The sequence below is a fragment of the Pseudoliparis swirei genome, chromosome 7, assembly GCF_029220125.1.
Source record: "Pseudoliparis swirei isolate HS2019 ecotype Mariana Trench chromosome 7, NWPU_hadal_v1, whole genome shotgun sequence".
In the NCBI taxonomy this organism is placed as follows: domain Eukaryota; kingdom Metazoa; phylum Chordata; class Actinopteri; order Perciformes; family Liparidae; genus Pseudoliparis; species Pseudoliparis swirei.
The window spans coordinates 4205273-4226042 of NC_079394.1; the positions used below are offsets into that span (position 1 = coordinate 4205273).

The following is a 20770-nucleotide window of genomic DNA, read 5'->3' on the forward strand; positions in this document are numbered from 1 at the left end:
CTGATCAAAACAAGGAAACCAGCGATTGAACAAGAGGATCAACAAAATAGGATCCGGACACAGAGGAGACCACCCAAGATCTGAGGAGGATGAGAGTCCCAAGAACTCGTAAAAATCTAGAACGACATCAGGATGTCACAGTGATGCAGTGCAAGCTCCTCTCAGAGGCTGAGAGGAATGCTGTGGGACACCGAGGCCCGTAACTCATAGGTAAGTCGACATTCAGTGAGTCAGTGTTCGTGAAAGATGGTCCACCAGTAATAAGAAACTGGTAGAGACTGGTGGAGGGAAGCGGCCCAGTAGGAACGGCTGATGTCTGGCTCAGTTATAAGTTTGAATGGTGCTTAAGTCCATCATGTCCACTTCAAAGATAAAGCAACCTGCACACTACGGTAGGCCCCCCCGTTACTATCTCCATGCACAGATAGGAGGTCGTGATAACTGTGAGAGCTTTGATCTTACCTCAAACCTCCCTTCCATCTTCTCCTCAAACCCCCTCTCTCCTTTTTACTACCTGTGTCTAAATCCCTGCAGTGCTTCCAGAGGAAAGTCATTTGGCAATAAATCAGCCATGTGAGAAAAGATAATGTGAAGGCTTTGGACTGACATGCGAAATACACTAATATGTACACACGTTCAAGAATGTCACATTTATTGTACAAGTAGCTCTCCATTATGATGTCAAATGTCAAATTGCGTCTTACCACACTGACATTGTTGGAGACCGTAAATCTTCCCGACCAGCGTGTCAAGGTGGTATTACCATCTTAAGACTCCCGATACAGAGATCTACACTGCTGGAAGCACGGCCCTTATTTACTGTCTTCACGTTGGAAATGACACTGCAGCTGCTGTTTATTTCTTCTGCTCGTTCTTTTAAAGAGCAAAACGGTTGCGTTACTTTCGGGGTTTCTGAGAAGTACACATTTGAATTCCAGATCACTAAAAGTTGACCTTTAGCTTACTGTGCAACACGGAGAAAGGAAGGATGCACGAATCAGAATATACATCTGGAAACGTATGCAAGTTGTACACAAAGTTCCTTGTTAAAAAGACAGAAAGGGGCTAAAATGGTCCCTTTATTTTCTTGAGCTTCCGTTTCTCCCCAGAGACACAGAGATAAAGTTAAAGGTCAGTCTGCACAGTGCTGCCAGCCTCTGCCGAGGTGTGGGAGGTCAGTCTGTTTGTCTGTGATCCAGGACCCACTGCCACATTTGTCTACTGTGTTACTAAACCAACAATACAAAAAGGAACTGTTAGCTGTTGTTTAAGCTGTTGGCAGAATTAGACAAATGGCTTTCATATTACAGGGTGGGATAGTTTATAACTAATTATATGAATCGTATGAAAAGAGACCAAAAAAAAGATGAATTACACTCAAAAAAGTGTGAATGAAAAAAAGTCAGGATACATTCGTCCAACAATACAGCACAGTCTGATGTGTGTGTGTGTGGTCTGACTGTTTGTTTGTGTGTGTGTGTCTCCACACAGCGAGCCAGACCATAAGGTCAAACCCGTGGGGTGGAGGGGGGCGTAGGTGTGGAGGACAAAGACAAAAGAACACAGTCTCAGTGAGAAAGATACCACAACACAGTGGAGGCACAGAGGACACAAAGCTTTCCTTATCACTGTCCACGACATCACGGGAGACCAAACCCACCGTTCATTCCCATGGATCAGAGGACAATAACCCCTATTAATCAATAAATATTAATCAATATTATAACAGTGAGTTAGCATCATTGCAATTCAAAAATGTAATACCTCTGGCGTATTTATGCATCTCATCTGTTGACAAAACATCCAGCATCCTCATCATACGCCGTTTACATTATCATTATGTTTCATATTGGGTCAACACTTCTCCCCTTTTTCCTATTTCAAAATAATAAGTGTGTCCAAAGGGAACGGGGAAGTGAGTGGGTGAGCGCTGCACGATGACAAGAGACTGTGGACGGTTGGGGAAGGGTGCTCAATACGGTCACCGTGGGCACGGAGCAGCGTTCAGCCCGTCCCGCCAGCTCCCTCGTCTGCTGTGCGGAGGCGTGAGGCCGGATAAAGAGCAGGAAGTGAGGGAGGACAGCACTCACTCCATCCCCGATAACACAAATGTTCCCATAAACACAGCACCAGTGGAGATAGCGAGGGATACAAGCTAAAATATCTAGGTGTCTGCCAAGAATACCGGGTTCCAAGATGATGACATTATTATAATGGACTTTCACCAATGGAAAACAATCATGTTAAACTGGAATGGGACTACAGATGAAAAATAGCCTCTTGGCTAACTCTGGCACATTTACTGCAATGTTTTTATCAATGTGCACTGTCCCTTATTAAATAAACTTTTTTTTTTTTTTATAAAAAAAAATAGTAAACAAATATGTCGTAGTTACAAATCACAAGAAATTCAATTTAAAAGTATTCATAAATTACAAACTACCCCGTATACTAGGAGCAAATATGACAAAGACTGTTCTGGCGTATGTTTAAGGTGTAAGCAGCATGTGGGAACTTATGTGCATTTAATTTGGCTCTGCCCGGAAATTAATAACTTTGGGATTGAAATTGGAAACCAAATATCTTCCAAAATAAAATGTCCTATTGAGCTCAATCCTGCCACTGGAAAGACTCACGCACGTCCTCCAAGGAGACATGAACGGGTTCTTTTCCGTCTGGAATCCTTTTATGGATTTTATTGGCGAGGACTATGCCGAAATCATAAGAAGAGGCTTTGCAATCTTGGGACCCAAGTGACTCTGTGAATGATGGTTATAGTTGGTTCAATATGGAAGATGATGATTTGTGATTTATGTTTGTTTTTTTATTTATTTATTTTTCTTCCTTGTCTGATTGCCCGTATAGTTGGTTGTTTTGTAATTTTTTATTTATTCGTTTTTGATTGTCTGGTGTAACTTGTAAAAACTTAAAATAAAATGATTGAAAGAAAGAATGGACTTTCAGCCAGAGACAAACTGCCACTCGGCAACAAACGCTGTGTTAGAGAGACGGATCAGTGGAGGTGGATCAGACTCAGCGTTTAGGATAGAAATGTGGTTTCCACCGTGGATGATTGCAGATTGTAATTCTATTTTGTTCTCAAACCACAAGAAAAGCATTTAGGCTGCTCCATGGGACTGAATAATTACTCACACTTACAGAAACAGTGGGCATTTTGTGTCTGGGCCTATCAAAACATGGCACGGTTAACAAAAAATAATGCGATTAAAAGTGGCATTCGTGTCCGGATACTATTGTGATAAATCACAGTGTGGATGGTGGAAGATTGAACGTTTCCTAAATGTCAGGTTTTGCTGTTCTTCTGTAATTTATTTAATTGGAAATTGTTCATCTTTGGGGTTTTTAACTGTTGGTCAGACAAAACTATTTATAGCGTAGCTTGAGATAGATGGCTTGGCTTTATGGTGTTTGGTATACTTCACAAAAATAGAGAAAGAAAATAAGACAGCTTTATGTTCTACTACAAATAATGGAGGACAAGTTGCAAAATATTTAAAAAACGCCAAACCGATGAAAATGTAAAAAAATATTATGAAAAGAACAACTTGCATGTGGGCAGGAAAGAGAAAAACTGGCCAATGAATGACCACATCAAAAGTAGCTAAAAAGTGTCTATTGTCATCTCTTTATCTGTGTATAAGTGTACAATTATAAATGAGTATGTGCATAATTTACAGATATTATCGTTTGTAGATATTGTTGACAGAGGCGGGCTGTGAACATACACACTGAATATTTGAAAGTACAAATTGGATCATTTCACACTTCAGAATTCTTTATTAATTTAATAAGAATTTAAAAAAGCATGGACTACTGGTGCCATTTTGCACAGCTGGATTCCCAAGTGATCTATAACACAGGTAAATAAAATACTTCACGCCAAAAACCTAACTATAATAGTTGCATTGTGTAATAAGCTTATATTTAAAAACACCCAACTGAAAAAGATTATAAGAGGATCTGTTAATTCCACGTAAATGCTCCAAAGTCCTCAGAACGTTCAGTGTCTGTCTAAGTGTCAGTACTGGAATATTTATTGTTCCACCAATGGCATATTGTTATTTAAAGACACATTAAGCAAGAGAAGATGTCTGACTGAGCCGTGAAAAACACCTGCTTAGTCGCAGTCTAACAACACGCACGCAAATTACATTCATCATTACAACTTCAAGGGTCATAATCATAAAATATTAATGTCTGGTTAAGTTCGCCACCTGTTTGGTCTCTGGCCTCTTTTCTGCTATTACCAAACTAAACTTGCCTCATTTTGGCACCCTGAAATTACCTGGCTGCGAAAATATGTTCAATTTTTTAACCTCTGACGTGTTGGAAAATAAAAAGGCAAACGGAGGAGGAGGAGGAGAAGAAGAAGAAGAAGAAGAAGAAGAAGAAGAAGAAAAGTTCCAGTGATTTGAAGGAGGAGTTACAATAATCAAGGCATCAGAAATGCATTGTGAATTATTGTCAATGAACTATTATTCCATTAAAGAAGTCTTGAGCCACCAATGTTGCTTGTAGGAATGTCCCCAGTAGCATCCCTACGGCCATATTAGTAAAACTAGTAAATCATTGTACAATATTATCTGTGTGTTTATGAGTTTGAAAGAGAGTGCGTCAAAAAAACAACACTAAAAGTGTGTTGTTAAAAATATCCATAATTTCTATTCTTGGCGAAGTATGAGATGTAGTTAGCTATCGTTTTGCAAAGAATGTGAAAGGCCTGGCCACCTCATTTACGACCAACAGCACCTCCACACATGTCCAAACGCAAAGACACGCACATGTGTAAACACAAGCCTCACGGAGACACAGAGAAGGCCTGGGGGAGTCGGAGAAAGAAAAGAAAAAGCTCCAATCTACTGTTGTAGAACATTGTTAGACGGGGACGGCCCCGTCCATAAATCAGGGCTTTATGGTCTCGGCGGTGATCCTGCGCCCCGGGCCTTCTCCCTCTGGCCTGCTCTACCTGCAGCGGTCCCAGGACCAACGGCTCCCTGGAGGCCGCAGCATCCTCTCACAGTTTGGAAGAACGACATTAAAATCCACTGAAAGCCCCGAGACCGGCACATCCGACCTGCCGCTCGCTGTGAACTCTGGAGGAGTTGCCTTAGCACGGCGTGCAACGCAATACTTTGATCTCTCGGGAACCGATTGTTTACAAGAATGCAAAAATAGCGCCACCTTGCCATTTCCTAGACCATCAATCAACAAACCTGTTCCCCCCCCCCCGGACGTTTATGAGCTGTGGCCGTTAGACGACCGACTTATATTGTTGGTATCTGATGACTGAGTGGTTCCTATCTCTGGCTTCGCAGTGGCCCGAAGGCCACCGAGCCATTCGGATTCTGCTTTAATGTGGGTACACTATAATGCTTATCTCTTTAACAGCCCCCCTGTAAAGATCTTCCTTTCTATTTAGTTCTCTGTCGTTAGATGCATGTATCCTCAGGGAACAAGGGGGACGTGCAACGCTGTGGATTCAAGAGGGAACTACTGAGAGTTCTGCACAGTGAACTCTCTAAGAATTGATCTTCCTCAATTCGTTCATGTCGACCCCTTACCTACGCAGACTGCTGTCGCAAGTGATGTGCTATTTACCTTCGCATTGAAAATGCGGAAGGTTATGTTTTGATCGCCGTGTATTTATTTATTTATTTATATATTTATTTGTATGCGTGTTATTCGCATGACAAAAAAAGTTTTAAACCGAATCGGATGAAATTTGGTGGGATGATTGGTTATTATCCGGGGACCATTTGATTAGATTTTGGGATCGATCGGGTCAAAGGTCAAGGTCATGAAAAGGTCAAAATCTTCTTGAATCGCATGCAATTTGGTGGGATGATTGGTTATTATCCGGGGACCATTTGATTAGATCTTGGGATCAATCGGGTCAAAGGTCAAGGTCAAAGGTCATGGATAGGTCAAAATCTTCTTTTTACCATAGCGCGGTCAATTCTTATCCAATTGGCATTCAACTAATGCCAAAATGTTCATAATTCAATGCCCAATCTTGTGATATGCGAAGGTATGCGCTCTACCAAGTGCCCGTTCTAGTCTTTTTTTTATTTATTAGCCTCCGAGAGTATAAAAGTACAAATCTACCCAAAGCTTTTGCTCACCGAGATGTCATTGCAGCTCTTCTGATACGAGAGGCGACAGCGATCCGGAGAGAAGAGGAAAGAGTAGACCGCCTTGTCGCCTCCTCTCCTTTCTCCTTCCCCTCCCGTTAGCGCTTGGAGAAGATCCTCAACGTATCTTTCCCTTGTGGCGCCCGCATTGTTGGCTTCCCACGTCACCTCATCTTCTGAAACTGGACACACAAGGAATGCATGAAGTTGCAAAATTTGAAATTTGTGCAGTTGAGAGAGGAGCAAAGCGGTGATGGCAGACTGCAGAGAAAAACATTAATTACGTCGCATGTGAAAGCGGATTCAAAAAACGGACGCATGCCCAGGAACCAAAGGGAACGTCGTCACCTGTTGCACAGCTGCTCACAGGGGGCCGAGGGTCTCAATTAACACATCAAACACAGAGACACTGACGGCCCAGAAGCCCACACAGGCCTGTCAATTCTGCAGATGGACAGCAATAGAAAACTAAGGGAGCAGTTATGTTCCAGGTGTCCTTCCAGATAAAATGTGTACACACACACACACACACACACACACACAAACACACAAAGACAAGCCTTGTAGAGTTTAATCTACTTTCTCCACCTGTAAACTACAGCACAGGAGAGAACAGCTGGGGGGGGGGGGGGGGGGGGGTAAAGAAACAAGTTCACTGCTGTCCCTCTGGTTTAAGGACCAACAGTTTCAATATCGTGAGATGGGGTCAGCCAGGTGCAGTTTGGACGTCCTGCTGAATGGTGAAGCTGGTGACAACGCAGTCCAGTCAACGGTCAAAGGATTCAATTATTTGCAGATCACATGAGCTGAGAAAACGGCGGGTTCAGTCGCGACGAAAGTCGGAGAATTTTTCACGTTGCGAATCATTTGAGTGGTTGCTGATTACCTTCGCATTGAAAATGCGGAAGGTAATGTTTTGATCGCCGTGTATTTATTTATTTGTATGCGTGTTATTCGCATAACAAAAAAAGGATGTTTTGATCGTCGTGTATTTATTTATTTATTTTTATGCGTGTTATTCGCATAACAAAAAAAGTATGTTTTGATCGCCGTGTATTTATTTATTTATTTATTTGTATGCGTGTTATTCGCATAACTCAAAAAGTATTAAACCGAATCACATGAAATTTGGTGGGATGATTGGTTATTATCCGGGGACCATTTAATTAGATTTTGGGATCAATCGGGTCAAAGGTCAAGAAAAGGTCAACATCTTCTTTTTACCATAGCACGGTCAATTTTTATCCAATTGGCATGCAACTAATGCCAAAATGTTCATAATTCAATGCCCAATCTTGTGATATGCGAAGGTATGCGCTCTACCGAGTGCCCGTTCTAGTTCGGTATGCGTTTGTGTGTTTACATATCCGAAGTCTTTACCCTCTCCGATCCACGCCGAGCTGCCATCGGCGAGAGCCAACGTGAATCCGGCACCCGGGTCTAAGGCCCAGTCCACTCGCAGGAAGTAAGGGGTGCCTGGATCAGTAGCGACGGTGATCTGTCGGACTGTACCACTCATGACCTGCAAAAAAAGAAAAGATAGGAATCAAGAATTTCATAACGGAGTGCTTTTATGATTAGTTTTTCCAACAATTGACTCATTGAATTGTGTTTAAGACAGTTTGGAGGCCTTCTGTTTGTATTTGGACCTCCTCCAAAGACCGCTCTCGTAAAAATCCATTTTAATGTTGGACAGTCGTGTTAATCATCCAGTTGCGTCAGTGAGCCTCGTTGTTTACTTCTTGGATTCTGTAGAGAGAGATTAGAGAATCTTTCCAAAAACACCCAGTTGCTGTCCGACGTAAGTCAACGTGTCCCTTTATCCAACGATCTACAGTTCTTATATTTCTTTAAGTGAGTCTGAATATCCTTGCCAAACTAAACCTCATGAGTATGTGAATAGATAGATAGATAGATAGATATATACTTTATTAATCCCCAAGGGGAAATTTGTCGTCACAGTAGCAGCACCAATAAACTAAACACACAAGAATAAAAAAGAAAATATAAAAAAACAGTATATTAACAGAATTAACAGAATAATTAAGAATTAAGTCTGGAAACCACTAGAGAGTCGATGAAGCTCAATTGGACTCATGAAGATTTGTAACATTTGAAAACATTACGTTACACTGGAGATAAACGATTAAATTAGATTTTAAATATGATGCCTCCAATGATTTTGAGTCTGCAGCTGCTTGGACTCAAAATCATTGGAGGCATCATATTTTAAAAAATATATACAGCAAAGACCAATAACAGCCCTTCATGCCATGCGTTCAATCACATGTAAGCAGGGTTCTTACACAATTTGACCAATGGATTTCCATGACTTTCAACCAAATTTCCATGACCAAACTGAAATATCGGGTTATACATGAAAAAGTGAGAACATTTAGTATTTAAACAATATGAATTCCAAAGCATACATTAAATGAAACAAATGAATAAGAGACAATATTTTGATTAAAAGAATAAACACTTGCTTCCCGAGCTATGGCCAACAAACTTTCCAGTTACGGTGCGTTCACTTCAAAAATTGCGCCGCCAGTACGCCGGCTTATATTTTGAGTCTTTCTTTCTAAAACATGTTCATTATTTCAAACTCGGCGTAAATGAACACGTGATTATAACAAATGTCCATGACTTTTCCAAGACTTTTGTGATTTACGTTTTTTCCATGACTTTTCCAGGCCTGGAAATGACCATTTTAAAATTCCATGACTTTTCCAGGTTTTCCATGACCGTACGAACCCTGTGTAAGAGATCGCCTTAATTCATCCACGGATATGTTAAAGCACAATGAGCAAAGCAAGCACTGTGGGATCGTGCTCTTAGACACACTTCGTACTGCAACACTAAATCATTATCTGCCAATACAACACTGCTCAACGAGCTGAGCAAGCTTGTTTGTGAAAGTCACCGTGCCCTCGGGCTAATTGATTCACTGCTGCAGTTAAAGTTCAGTGTCCTGCCAAAGGAGCGGCCTGTGCTCCACAGATCAGTTACAAACCATGAAGTAACGGTTAATGGGGACACGTTTATTGTTTCGTTTATTGTTTTATGTAAATATGTATGGGTGTGTATTTATGTGTATGTGTGTGTATATTTATGTATGTGTGTGTGTATATGTATATATGTGTGTGTGTGAATATGTATGTACATGTGTATATATATATACTACCGTTCAAAAGTTTGGGGTCACTTAGAAATGTCTTTATTTTTCAAAGAAAAGCACTGTTTTTTCAATAAAGATAACATTAATCTTCTAATTCTAGGTGGAAGTGTCTGGTTTCTCATGAAATATCTCCATAGGTGTATAGAGGCCCATTTCCATCAACTATCACTCCAGTGTTCTAATGGTACATTGTGTTTGCTAATCGCCTTAGAAGACTAATATCTGATTAGAAAACCCTTGTGCAATTATGTTAGCACAGCTGAAAACAGTTATGCTGGTGATATAAGCTATACAACTGGCCTTCCTTTGAGCTTGAAGTACAAAATTAATACTTCAAATATTAATCATTATTTCTAACCTTGTCAATGTCTTGACTATATTTTCTATTAAATGTTCAATTCATTTGATGAATAAAAGTGAGTTTTCATGGAAGACACGAAATTGTCTGGATGACCCCAAACTTTTGAACGGTTGTGTATATATATATATATGTATATGGTTCTCTGAAATAAGTTTTTTCATGAAATTATAGGTTAGGGCACGTATAAGCTTGATAGCTTCAGCCTCGACCCTTTCGGTCAACCACTTTCTTCTTTTGCTGAATTTAGATTTTTGTATATGTTGCTGATCAAAATAAACTAAACGAAACTAAAATCTCAGGATTCATATGGTGCATCAGATTGTCCATGTCATGTCCTCTGGGTGAACGCACAACACATTGTTCTTGAGAAACTTTTACTTGATGACGGATGTCCCGTCCAGGACATGTGATTACTGCTTCCACGTGAAGTGAGAGGCGAGTTGGACATCTTCGCTGCTTAACTACAGGGCAACATGTGTGGGGATGGAGGGAAAAGGACAGCTAAAGTGGCAGTTAGCCAAGCTAGACATGTTTGAAAAAAATGAAAATGAGCGCCTTTGGACACTGTGCGATAAGTTAGAGCGTGACAGCACTTTTTGTTGGTGTTCTTCTACCCCACCGTATATCGACAGAGCAGGTGGTCGAGGCGATTCAAAAATGAGACTTACAGCAGAGATTTGACACGTGACACACCAGCGCATACACATGTGAACATGCACAAAGAACCTTGCAGCAGATTAAAGTTGACCCTTTGTGCTTCGCGAAGGGGTGTGGCCGAACGGAACGAGACGAGGGAGCCGAAGGGTTCAACTTTAACCTCATAAAGTGAGCCCGGCTACTCATTAGTTACTGTAACATCTGCTGTGCAGGGGCGATGACCCTGTGGTAATGACAGAAGGACACTCCAATTAAACAAACAGCGCTGTCTTTCAGGAATGGAGAGCTGCACGAAACCTTCAAAGTCAAAAAAAGCGAAGTCTTCCTGTTCAGTGACTCGATGGACGGACACGATTACTGGAACGCTTAAATCATCAAGCGGAGCCGAGAGCTTCGACACTGCGCCCCTTATCCTCTTCTCTTGCTCCCTCTGTAATTTCTTTGCTCAACCTTTTCATTGTCATTTCTTCAGCGTTGCCGCGTATGAAAAACTGCAAGCCGTAACTGTGCAGGAAGTACCAGGGAAATGAGTCTCAAAGAGCCTCTAATTACGCATCTTGTGTCTTAAATGAGGAGTTCATATAGAGTCAAAAATAGCCACGGCACTTGACTGTCTCTTTAATGGGCCCGGACAAGTAAGCCAGCCCTCTCACTGGACTTTCACTGGACTTTCCCTTCATCCTTTCTCGTCCACCATGAATGATGAAAAGGAGTCTTTTGGGTAAAATTGGTTGAAAAGATGAAGAGAGAACAGCAGCTGAACTACAGAAGCACTTCTCCTCGCAGCATAATTCCACTAAAGTTGCAACGGTCCTGCGAGCCGACATAATCCTTGTGCACAGAAAATGAATGCCGGAGAGCCGTTTCCATATTTGAAATTCCAAATAAACCACACAAAGAACAAACGGCACTTCGGTCGTTAACACAGTTCAAACGAGAAACTGCACAACTGGTTGTTTGCAAATAAAACAGAAATAAAGTGGAACAAACAGGAATGAGGCACAATGCCGACCGTCGATGAGATGACGAAACACCAAACTGTTTATTTGTATAATGTTGTACATATTCTTTTTAACAACTACAATATTCACATAGGAATAAGTTAGTTGGGAAAACTTAAGTCCTGCTTCGTCACAGAGTTATGGAAATGCTCGGTGAAGATTATGGATGTTTAAAAGTCTTGAGACCAAATGCGCAATACAACCTGGGACAGCACAACATCGGTGGTGTAATTAACCTTCCTATCTGCTCTGAAGTTTGCCAAAGTTTTCTTTGAGGGTCAAAACTGTAAATAACCCGTGTGACCATTGTCACTGTAATATTTACAGAATCACTTTCCCTAAAATCACAACTCAAAACTAACATCGACCATTGCTTGAAGGATGTTTTACTCTTGGCGTCTAACATTGAATGTTATTCTTTACCTGATGCTTTACCTTTCTAACCTTGTAATAGAGATATAGGGCAGACTAGGGCTACATCAAGTCTTGATTGGACTGCAGTAATCAGGCATATACTTGTCTGTAGCACTTGGTCAGTGCACTGTAAACTATCAAACTTAAGTCACATTTAGAGGAAGGTGAGTTTAAATTACCCCCGCTCATCGTTTGCTCTCTTCATTCGGAGACTGCTTATCCACCTTCTTGAAGTGAAACTAAAGATTATTTTCTTGTGGCAATCTGACAGATTTCCTCCCACATGAAGAGGATCTCCAGGAGTGTCTGTGAAGGGTTGATGGGGATTTATGAAACATGGGTTCAATGCAATCACGATGCTGCCGTGGCTGGTTAGAGGGAGGGGACTTAATTGTATAAACTCTCAGGGAAAAGTAAACCAGTCACACATCACCAAAAACGAGGGTAGGATGTGTTATGTTTCTATAAATAGCAGACCCATTTCTCTATAGGTTTAATAATATTAATAATGATGTATTTGTATTTGTAAAGCACCTATCTAAAGAATGTTACAAAATAGAAATATAAAGGATTATTTGTACAATTGAGAAATAATAAAAAATAAATACATGCTATCTTTTTATGTCTGCCTGTAAAACACGTTGCTGCTCGTTTTGATGCGTGTGGTATAAATAAAATGTATTATTGTCATACAATATATGTTCATAGATTAAACCTTCATTGCACAGCATGCGACTAATATTCAACAATCTAGCGTTAAGTATTACAATTACACAGAAAAAAAGGGATTTGCTTCTAAACGTGGTGTTTGTTGTCTAATCTAAGAGCCAATCAGATCTCAGATCTGGCGTTTCCCATCATGCATTACGTCATGCAGTTGATGCCTGGCTCTAAAAACTGCAGCCACCTGGCTCTCATGAGGTTATCGTAGCCCACACGTTAAAAACGTCAGAGCAGGTCGGGATCCAATCGGGTCTCGATTCTGCAGAACTGGCTCATCTCGAACTCGCCGTATTCGTATTATTCACAGAAGTAACAACAACTTCCGGGTTCAGCATGTGCAGCCTCGTCTCATAAGTTCCCACTTTTAACGTGCTCTAACAGACACAATACATTCACTAATATATTAAAACAATTAAGGTACATGTTTTTTAATATACTTACGGTACTGTTTGATCTTAACTACTGCGAAGTCCAAACGAGGGCATTTTGTATGAAACTAAAATCACTACTGTTCTCCCGGTTGATGTTTTTTTGACTTACGTGTTATCGACCAATCAGCGACCGAGTTGTGCGGCGCAGGACGTGACGCGTTACGTAAACCTCCGTGGTGACGTTACGTAAACCTCCGTGTTACGTTACGTACGTTCAAGAACCCGGAAGTGTTATGCGGCGTTGACTCACGACAAAAATGGTAAGCTTGTTTTAAACGTGAGGTGCTTTTTCTCTTTTTACAGCTTATTTTACGCGTGTGGTTTAACACGATATCTACATGCGTTCTTCGTCAGAAAGAAACATTGACAAACGCTCGCGCTAACATCCGGTGTTAAGCAGGACGGATATAAAATGCTAAACCAGCCCGCGAGCTAAACGATGCTAAAAGTTGAGCAACTCAATCCAGCGCATGAATATTTCTGTTCTTAAATATCATAAGAATATATTAACCTCACGCGCGTGTCGACCGTGTGCTCGTGCTCGTGTGTGATGCAGTCCTAAACTATTGCGAGTTGATGGACATGTTGGCTGCTCCGCTGTGTTTTGAGGCTCGTGCCACGTCGCGAGTTGCACTGAGTTCAGGGAGCATGCGGTTACTTTGGCTCGGTTGCATATTTTTAACTAATTGGCGTTAAATATTGTTGTTTATACAGTGGTAAGAACAGGAATGAGATAAGCAACGTTTTGTAATTTGATTTCTTCCCCTGTCTTTTATTAAAAGTGCATTTTTAATTTTATTTAAACTTTCTTCTTCGCTAAGCGTTAAAATAAATGTGATTTCAAAAGGAAATTTAAGGCAGCAATAATCAGAAAGGAAATTATAGTAGATTAGGTTATTATTTTAGGTAATTAAGGTATTTAGGTATTATTATTTTACTTTTAATGTCAATGTTGTTTTCTAAGTAAGTGTTTTTGTGATAATTGATAATGCTGTCCTGCATTTTATGTATTTGTATTGTATTGTAATGTTTTTTTGCCTGGACCCCAGGAAGAATAGTCTCCACTACGGTGTAGACTAATGGGGATCCTTAATAAACTAAACTAAACGTTAACACACAATGTCCAGGGAAGATGGATAATATAAATTGGAAATAGCCTTTATACAACGTACAACATTTTAAAAGCATACATTGAACTCAATATGGTTATAATGTCTGCTTTTAGCTCACAATCCGATCGTTTTAAGAGTATTGTTAACACATGTTGACATTTTGGGTGAACAATGATTTAATTACATTACATTACATGTCATTTAGCAGACGCTTTTATCCAAAGTGACTTACAATAAGTGCATCAACCAAGAGTACAAACTAAGAACAACAAGAACACAGGAAGTAACATTTCCTCAACATAGTCAAACAACAAAAGTACCATAAGTAAGAGCTATTTAAGTGCCACTGAAGTGCAAATCTGTGTTTTAATCCAGATATAGTCGGAAATTTAATTGTCATCCTCATTCAGAATCGCTCTTCATGTCAGGAGCATCAACAGACACACAGGTGGCGAAAAGCTGGACGATTTAAATACACAATACAAACGTGAAATAGTTAATCTGCTGTTGAGTGACGTGTTGTCAGTGTGTCACTAAAATAAGATGTATAGCTCAAAGACATGCGGAGCAGCTCTTGGTGTCAATTTTGACCAATTTTAGTATGATATTTAGATTGTTCTGTAATAATCTTTGATTAATACATATCTTGTAGGTTAGTTGTTGATCTTCAAAGTTAATTTAAAGGATAATCGAAAAAGCATCCTGTCTGTCGTCCAATCTGGCGATAATCATTTTACAGGGTTCGTACGCTCATGGAAAACCTGGAAAAGTCATGGAATTTTAAATTGGTCATTTGCAGGCCTGGAAAAGTCATGAAAAAAACGTAAATCATAAACGTTTGGGAAAAGTCATGGAAATGTGTTATAATCACGTGTTCATTTACGCCGAGTTTGAAATAATGAATATGTTTTTTAAAGAAAGACGCTCAAAATATAAGCCGGCGTACGCTCTCGATACGCAACATTTTCAAAAATGTTCATGTTTATACCGAGATTTTAGTTTGGTCATGGAAATTTGATTTAAAGTCATGGAAAAGTCATGGAAATCCACTGGTCAACATGTGTAAGAACCCTGATTTGACTCTAACTCGGTCTACACCGCCACTCCACTTATTTATCGCATACAATGAACAGCTGGTCCAACAACATTCCTTGTGACATCAGTGTTACATAACATGAACAAAAGCGAAGTTAGTGTCTCGAATGATTATGACTTGGGCTGTAACCTGTTGCCGCGAGGTTGTGTCTGTACTAAATATATCTTTCTCTTTCATATTGCAGTCAGCCATTTTCAACTTCCAGTCACTGTTGACAGTGATTCTCCTCCTGATCTGCACATGTGCCTACATCAGAGCGCTGGCGCCCAGCCTGCTCGACAAGAACAAAACCGGGTGAGATTGGACACTTTACAATGACGCTGCCATTGAAGTCGTCCCAGTGATTAGGTTCAAGGTTTTTTATTTGCCATCTGTGCCGAGACCAGCGGTCCAGACACATCGGAATTATTTTTGCAGGGCTCTCCAAGTCAAGAGAAGTACAAAAACAAACACACTATAATAATAATAATAACAGTAATAACTAGAACGGGCACTGGGTAGAGCGCATACCTTCGCATATCACACGATTGGGCATTGAATTATGAACATTTTGGCATTAGTTGCATGCCAATTGGATATAAATTGACCGCGCTATGGTAAAAAGAAGATTTTGACCTTTTCTTGACCTTTGACCCGATCGATCCCAAAATCTAATCAAATGGTCCCCGGATAATAACCAATCATCCCACCAAATTTCATGCGATTCGGTTTAATACTTTTTTAGTTATGCGAGTAACACGCATACAAGTAAATAAATAAATAAATACACGGCGATCAAAACATAACTTTCCGCATTTTCAATGCGAAGGTAATGAGAAGCGAGTGTCTGTAAAAGTAGACGCTCCTCCAGAATGACCTTACAGACATCACTGCTTCTGTGGTCTCCTCGTGTGACGTAGCAGAAGGCCTAAATATTCATAACCACTGGCTCATTATTATTGTTGGATTACAAACTCCATGATTCACCTGGAACGTGTCTGGCACAGCCCAGAAACAGCCAGACGTACTCTCTCTCACACACACGCACACACACACACACACACACACACGCATCATTGCAGCAGGGAGGGGTGTTTTCTTCAGCGACTGAGTGGCACTCGGGATGATATCATTGTTTTCCTCCATATTTGATTCGTTGACTCTGGCATGAGCTGCTATGTTGTGCCACACATTCAAATTATTCTTGTACGCCAGGCCTTGAATTTAAAGGGGAACATTTATGTTTTGTCCAGTCTAAAAAAAAACATGTGCACAATATTTAAAAACTTTTTTTTCCTGAACTTTGGAAAATGTTTTGAACTTTAAAACCAAGTTCATCCTTCGTCAATAAAAAATTATTTCGCAATTGGTTGCTGACGCCATCTGGTCAGTTTAAAAGTTGAAGAATGTTGGCTTTTTAACGTTTACACTTGCAGACACTCGACTCGCCCAGTCTGAAGGGCACATCAGAAAAATGAAGACCTGGAATGCCTCATTTTCCTCAGCTGTCACGAGAGATAATCCGACTCGCCTGCTGCCCCCCCTCTTCCAATAGTTACACCCCTTACACAGTGGCGGCTGGTGACATTTTTTTGGGGGGGGGGCGCAGTTGGGCGACGTGGTTTAAATATCACTCAACAATGAGAAGAAGAGAGGTATTGAGTAGAATATTGTAAAAAACAAAGCTTTATTTCAAGAACACAGCGTGCTCAACACGGTCCAACAACAACTATCAACACACTGTAACTTTGGGCATGAGAGGTTCAGAGCAGCTTTAAGGAACATTGGGTTGGGTTTCAGAGGTTTGCAAAATAAAAGAGTTTCACCCTCACATGAAAGAGGTTCAGAGCAGATGTAACTGATGTGGAACGGGCATGGAAGAAGTCGGCTCAGATGGTGGATTTTCCCAGCACTTATTTATTCTGCAGAAGACAACAGAACACACACATTTGCCTTCTGATCTGTCTCTGCACTTCCACTTCCCTCAGCAATATAAAACCATTGTCCATGGAAGACAGGACCACATTAAATCTAAATAATAACAATTCTCATCAAAACCATGACATGTAACATACAAGGGGAAAACAGAGACCCCTAATGGACAAAATAAATAACTACATGAGCTAGAAAGTGGCTCAATGAAACCGCCACCAAACGTATATTTTGACAGTCTAAATGACACGACAGCTGGACGCCGGGATCGTATTAACATTCCATTACTGTATGTAACATAAACGGTTAATTTTTATTAAAGAATATAGTGCAAAATCGTTTTTCACTCAACTCACCCTCGGCAATATAAAACCATTGTGACGGAAAGACGGACTCAGGAGCAGGAAGTGCAACAGATGAAAAGCAATTTCCGCAGGAAACAGATTTTTAAAAATAACGCTAAATAAAAATAGCTCATTAAAATAAAATTCACAAACACTCAATAATATCGTTGAACAACAAACAAAAATAAAATACAATACATTGAAAACAAGAAATGACAGAGTGCATTTCTAACTGTTTGACAGAGTAGACCCACTATATGTAAAGAAAAGTAGCCTCCTCTCTTTAAAGTGGTCAAACTTCTCAATAACTCTGGTTAAAGTCAATCATGTCTGTAACCAGCCTGTTTCCATTATTCTGGAGGGAATGTGTCTGTTTTTCAGAACTTCTTCGTTGTGTTTTCGATGCCATTTCGGTCTGCAAACAGGGTTAGCTTCATGCTGTTAGCGAGTTAGCTCCATGTTCTTAGCTAGATAACTGCGGCAAGATTCGTGCTTTACACTTGTCTGAAGCTCTGTAGATCCCTCACCCCGTTGTAGTCCAGAGAGTTTCCGTCCCAGGACTTTGGAACAACAGACAGGGGAAACAAAAAACGAATTACTCATGGAGCATTCAGCTAACCAGCTCCGGTTAGCATATAGGCTTGAGGAGAACCTCCGGGTGTACGCCCTCCGCGGTCAGCGCTTTGCTGCAGAATTTTTAAACCGGATGTTCGGGTCCCAACTCTTTCAGCCTCTTCTTGTCAATATCTGACCGTCGATTGAAAGGTGTTTGGTGTAGAGATACCAGAGTTTTCAGTCGCCGACGCCATACTAACATAAAGCTTCTGCTAGCTATGTTGCTCGCGTACCTCCGTGGAGCTCTGGGCAGCAGGGTTGCCAGGTCTGTGTGACACAACCAGCCCAAAACCAGCCCAATATCAGAACTCAAAATATGCCCGTGCCAAACCATATACACTGCTTTTAAAGTCCAACAGCATTGCTATCATTGCCAAATGTATTGTAATATCTACAAAGTAACAACATATGTTTAGTTTGCCAGCATTAAAAGCAGTTTTCCCTCAAGTTATTTCACCTAGGTCCTAAAATGGCCTTGTGTGATTAGATACAGTATATTATCATAAATAAAATGTGTGTACGTGCTGATCTGGAGTCAGTTTGGTAGGATTTGTGTATGAATAAATTATTTCATTTAAAATATGGATTTTTATTTAAAGATATTCATGTAATTTGCATGCAAAATAGGTCTACCCGAACCAAGGACAAAAAATTCAACCCGCGCAACACTTCAAAAGTGGCCCGATTCCGCAGGAAAACCGCGGACCTGGCAACACTGCTCTATGGGCTGAGGGAACATACGGGTCTCTGATCTGCCGAATAATCCAATCGCGTGCGCACCAAGATTCCCGGTTTCATCCGCCAATGTGAAGCCGGTCATTGCCAAAACGACTGAAATGTTGTATCGATGCCGTACACACACGTTAGACCGCCTCGGAAAAGGGGAGGGGCTTCTCTCCGTGATAATGGCGATATATTATATCTAGCTACGACCGTAACATATCAACGATAAACCCAGCTTCTTCTCCTTGTTCAACGTCACCACAATGAGTCCTTTGTGTTTTGGGCAATTATTCGTGCTTCTAATTTTGTATATTTTGTATCTTGTAGGATTCTCGGGATTTTCTGGAAGTGTGCCAGAATAGGTAAGCCTATGTTTCCCCCAATTAACAGATTCAACTCTAAATCTGTCCTTCTGGTCACATGACATCTATTGTTCTGTCCATCCTGGAGAGGGATCCTCCTCTGTTGCTCTCCTGAATGTTTCTTCCCTTTTTTCCCCATGAAGGGTTGTTTGGGAGTTGTTCCTGATCCGATGTGAGGTTTTGGGACAGGGATGTCTATGTGTACAGATTGTAAAGCACTCCGAGACAAATTAGTAATTTGTGAAAATGGGCTTTACAAATAAACTGAATTGAATTGAAAAATGTTATTTAACCCTCCTGTTACCTTTATATTTACTGACATATTTTACCCTCGGGGTCAATTTGACCCCAGCAATTAAAACCTCCAGAAAATTATTAGAATTAATATTGTTTCCCAAGTTTAAGTGTGAGGTACTTAATGTTTGTTTGTTGACTACCTAAATAGCCCTTTAAATATATAAAAAAGTTGATATTTCTTATATGTTTGACACAGTGGAAAAACAGCCTGGGGTCAAATTGACCCCAAAGAACACCAACGTTAAACATTGAATGGGGTCAAATTGACCCTAAAGGTAACAGGAGGGTTAACAAAAAATACATCGAGTATTTTCTATATTTTTTTCTTCAATGTGGCTAAACAATGTAGCCTTGAACTTTGCGCTTTCCATGTCCCCCAGGTGAGCGGAAGAGTCCCTGGGTGGCTTGCTGCTGTGTCGTCATGGCCTTTAGTATCCTGTTCCAACAGTAGCAGACGGAAGGAAAACGTGAACGGAAACATCGGGGCGAAAGAACGGACGACAAGGCGAGGACTCCACAATCCTCGAAGCACAGCAGGACCTCCAGTGGCTGTCATTCAGATGATGTACAAATGGACACCTGTCGCCACTCGCCGTAACCACGGAGAGAGAACATGTCTCGGGGGGGGGGGGGTGAGCTGATAGCCCCCCCGAGTGAGTCTAGATCCCTCCACGGACTTCCATGTCTGTCCTTGTGTTTGCTTATGTGGAATGTTTACTCCGGATGTATGAGTGTGTGTGTGGGGGGTGGGGGGGGGGGGGGGGCTTTCTGTTATCTACCATCTAGTTTAAAAGAGTCTTGGTGGGATCCAAACGATACTCCGGTTGTCCAAACATTTCAAGCCGATGTGTTTTCCTCCTGCGTGTTTGTCACGGTTGCATCAACCAGTTTGAAATCCTCCACAAAAAGAGCCCTCATAAATGTTCATAACTGTCATGCGATTCACACGCTGGTGTATATTTGTAAACCGAGGTGAGACGTGTGACTGAATCATCCGCACACCGTCTTTGTTGTATCTACATATCGTGATATTCCACAGCAAACAAAATGGTAGAATAAGTCTCCAGGTGGTTAATTGTCCTGCTTATTTGCCTCAAAGAGCGACTACGGTTTTTAAAGTCAGTCAGTTTGCTATTTATTAAAAAACCTTTTTGGAAATCTGTTTTGAGAAGGCTGGTTCCTGTAATTTATATTCCGTTGATGTCTGTTGTGATAATGCCACACTGAGATAAAGTGTCATTGATAATTACTACAAACACGCAAACTACATTTTGATGATGACCTGTAAAGCTGATGTCTAACTTCTCTCTTTAAGGACTAGAGTTCACATGAATGATTTAAACTGCAGAGTTGGACGAGCGGTTTGCCGGTCCAGAAACCACGGAGTCTTTCT

The 20770-nt window shown here is 40.8% G+C and overlaps 2 protein-coding genes across 7 annotated transcripts in view; one reads left to right on the forward strand and one right to left on the reverse strand.

Annotated features, from left to right (window-relative positions):
* The window catches only part of LOC130196121 (DNA repair protein XRCC4-like), a 32804-nt gene extending 19788 nt beyond the window's left edge, over nt 1-13016 (reverse strand). For all 5 annotated transcript variants that reach the window (XR_008832183.1, XM_056417988.1, XM_056417989.1 and 2 more), the window contains exons 1-3: nt 12928-13016; nt 7533-7674; nt 6144-6334 (exon numbers count right to left, since the gene is read on the reverse strand). Coding sequence is in view for 4 of the 5 variants with exons in the window: in XM_056417988.1 (XP_056273963.1) it covers nt 6144-6334; nt 7533-7671 (330 nt within the window). In the remaining variant the exon portion in view is untranslated. The remainder of the gene's footprint in view (nt 1-6143; nt 6335-7532; nt 7675-12927) is intronic.
* Nucleotides 13017-13109: 93 nt separating this feature from the next.
* Nucleotides 13110-20539, forward strand: tmem167a (transmembrane protein 167A). Of its 2 annotated transcripts, none has more exons than XM_056419668.1 (4): nt 13110-13177; nt 15310-15419; nt 19046-19080; nt 19758-20539. In XM_056419668.1, exons 1-4 carry the CDS (start codon nt 13175-13177, stop codon nt 19826-19828), a joined length of 219 nt encoding a protein of 72 aa, XP_056275643.1. In that variant the 5' UTR covers nt 13110-13174; the 3' UTR covers nt 19829-20539. The 2 variants fall into 2 exon arrangements, with proteins under 2 accessions (XP_056275643.1, XP_056275642.1); XM_056419667.1 differs by lacking the exon at nt 13110-13177 and adding an exon at nt 13342-13365.
* The last annotated feature ends 231 nt before the right edge of the window (nt 20540-20770 follow it).

Excerpts from the sequence above, each read along its gene's own strand:
- tmem167a (XM_056419667.1), top strand. Across the intron at positions 15,420-19,045 it reads CTCGACAAGAACAAAACCGG|GATTCTCGGGATTTTCTGGA; the intron begins GTGAGATTGGAC and ends TGTATCTTGTAG. Across the intron at positions 19,081-19,757 it reads CTGGAAGTGTGCCAGAATAG|GTGAGCGGAAGAGTCCCTGG; the intron begins GTAAGCCTATGT and ends CATGTCCCCCAG.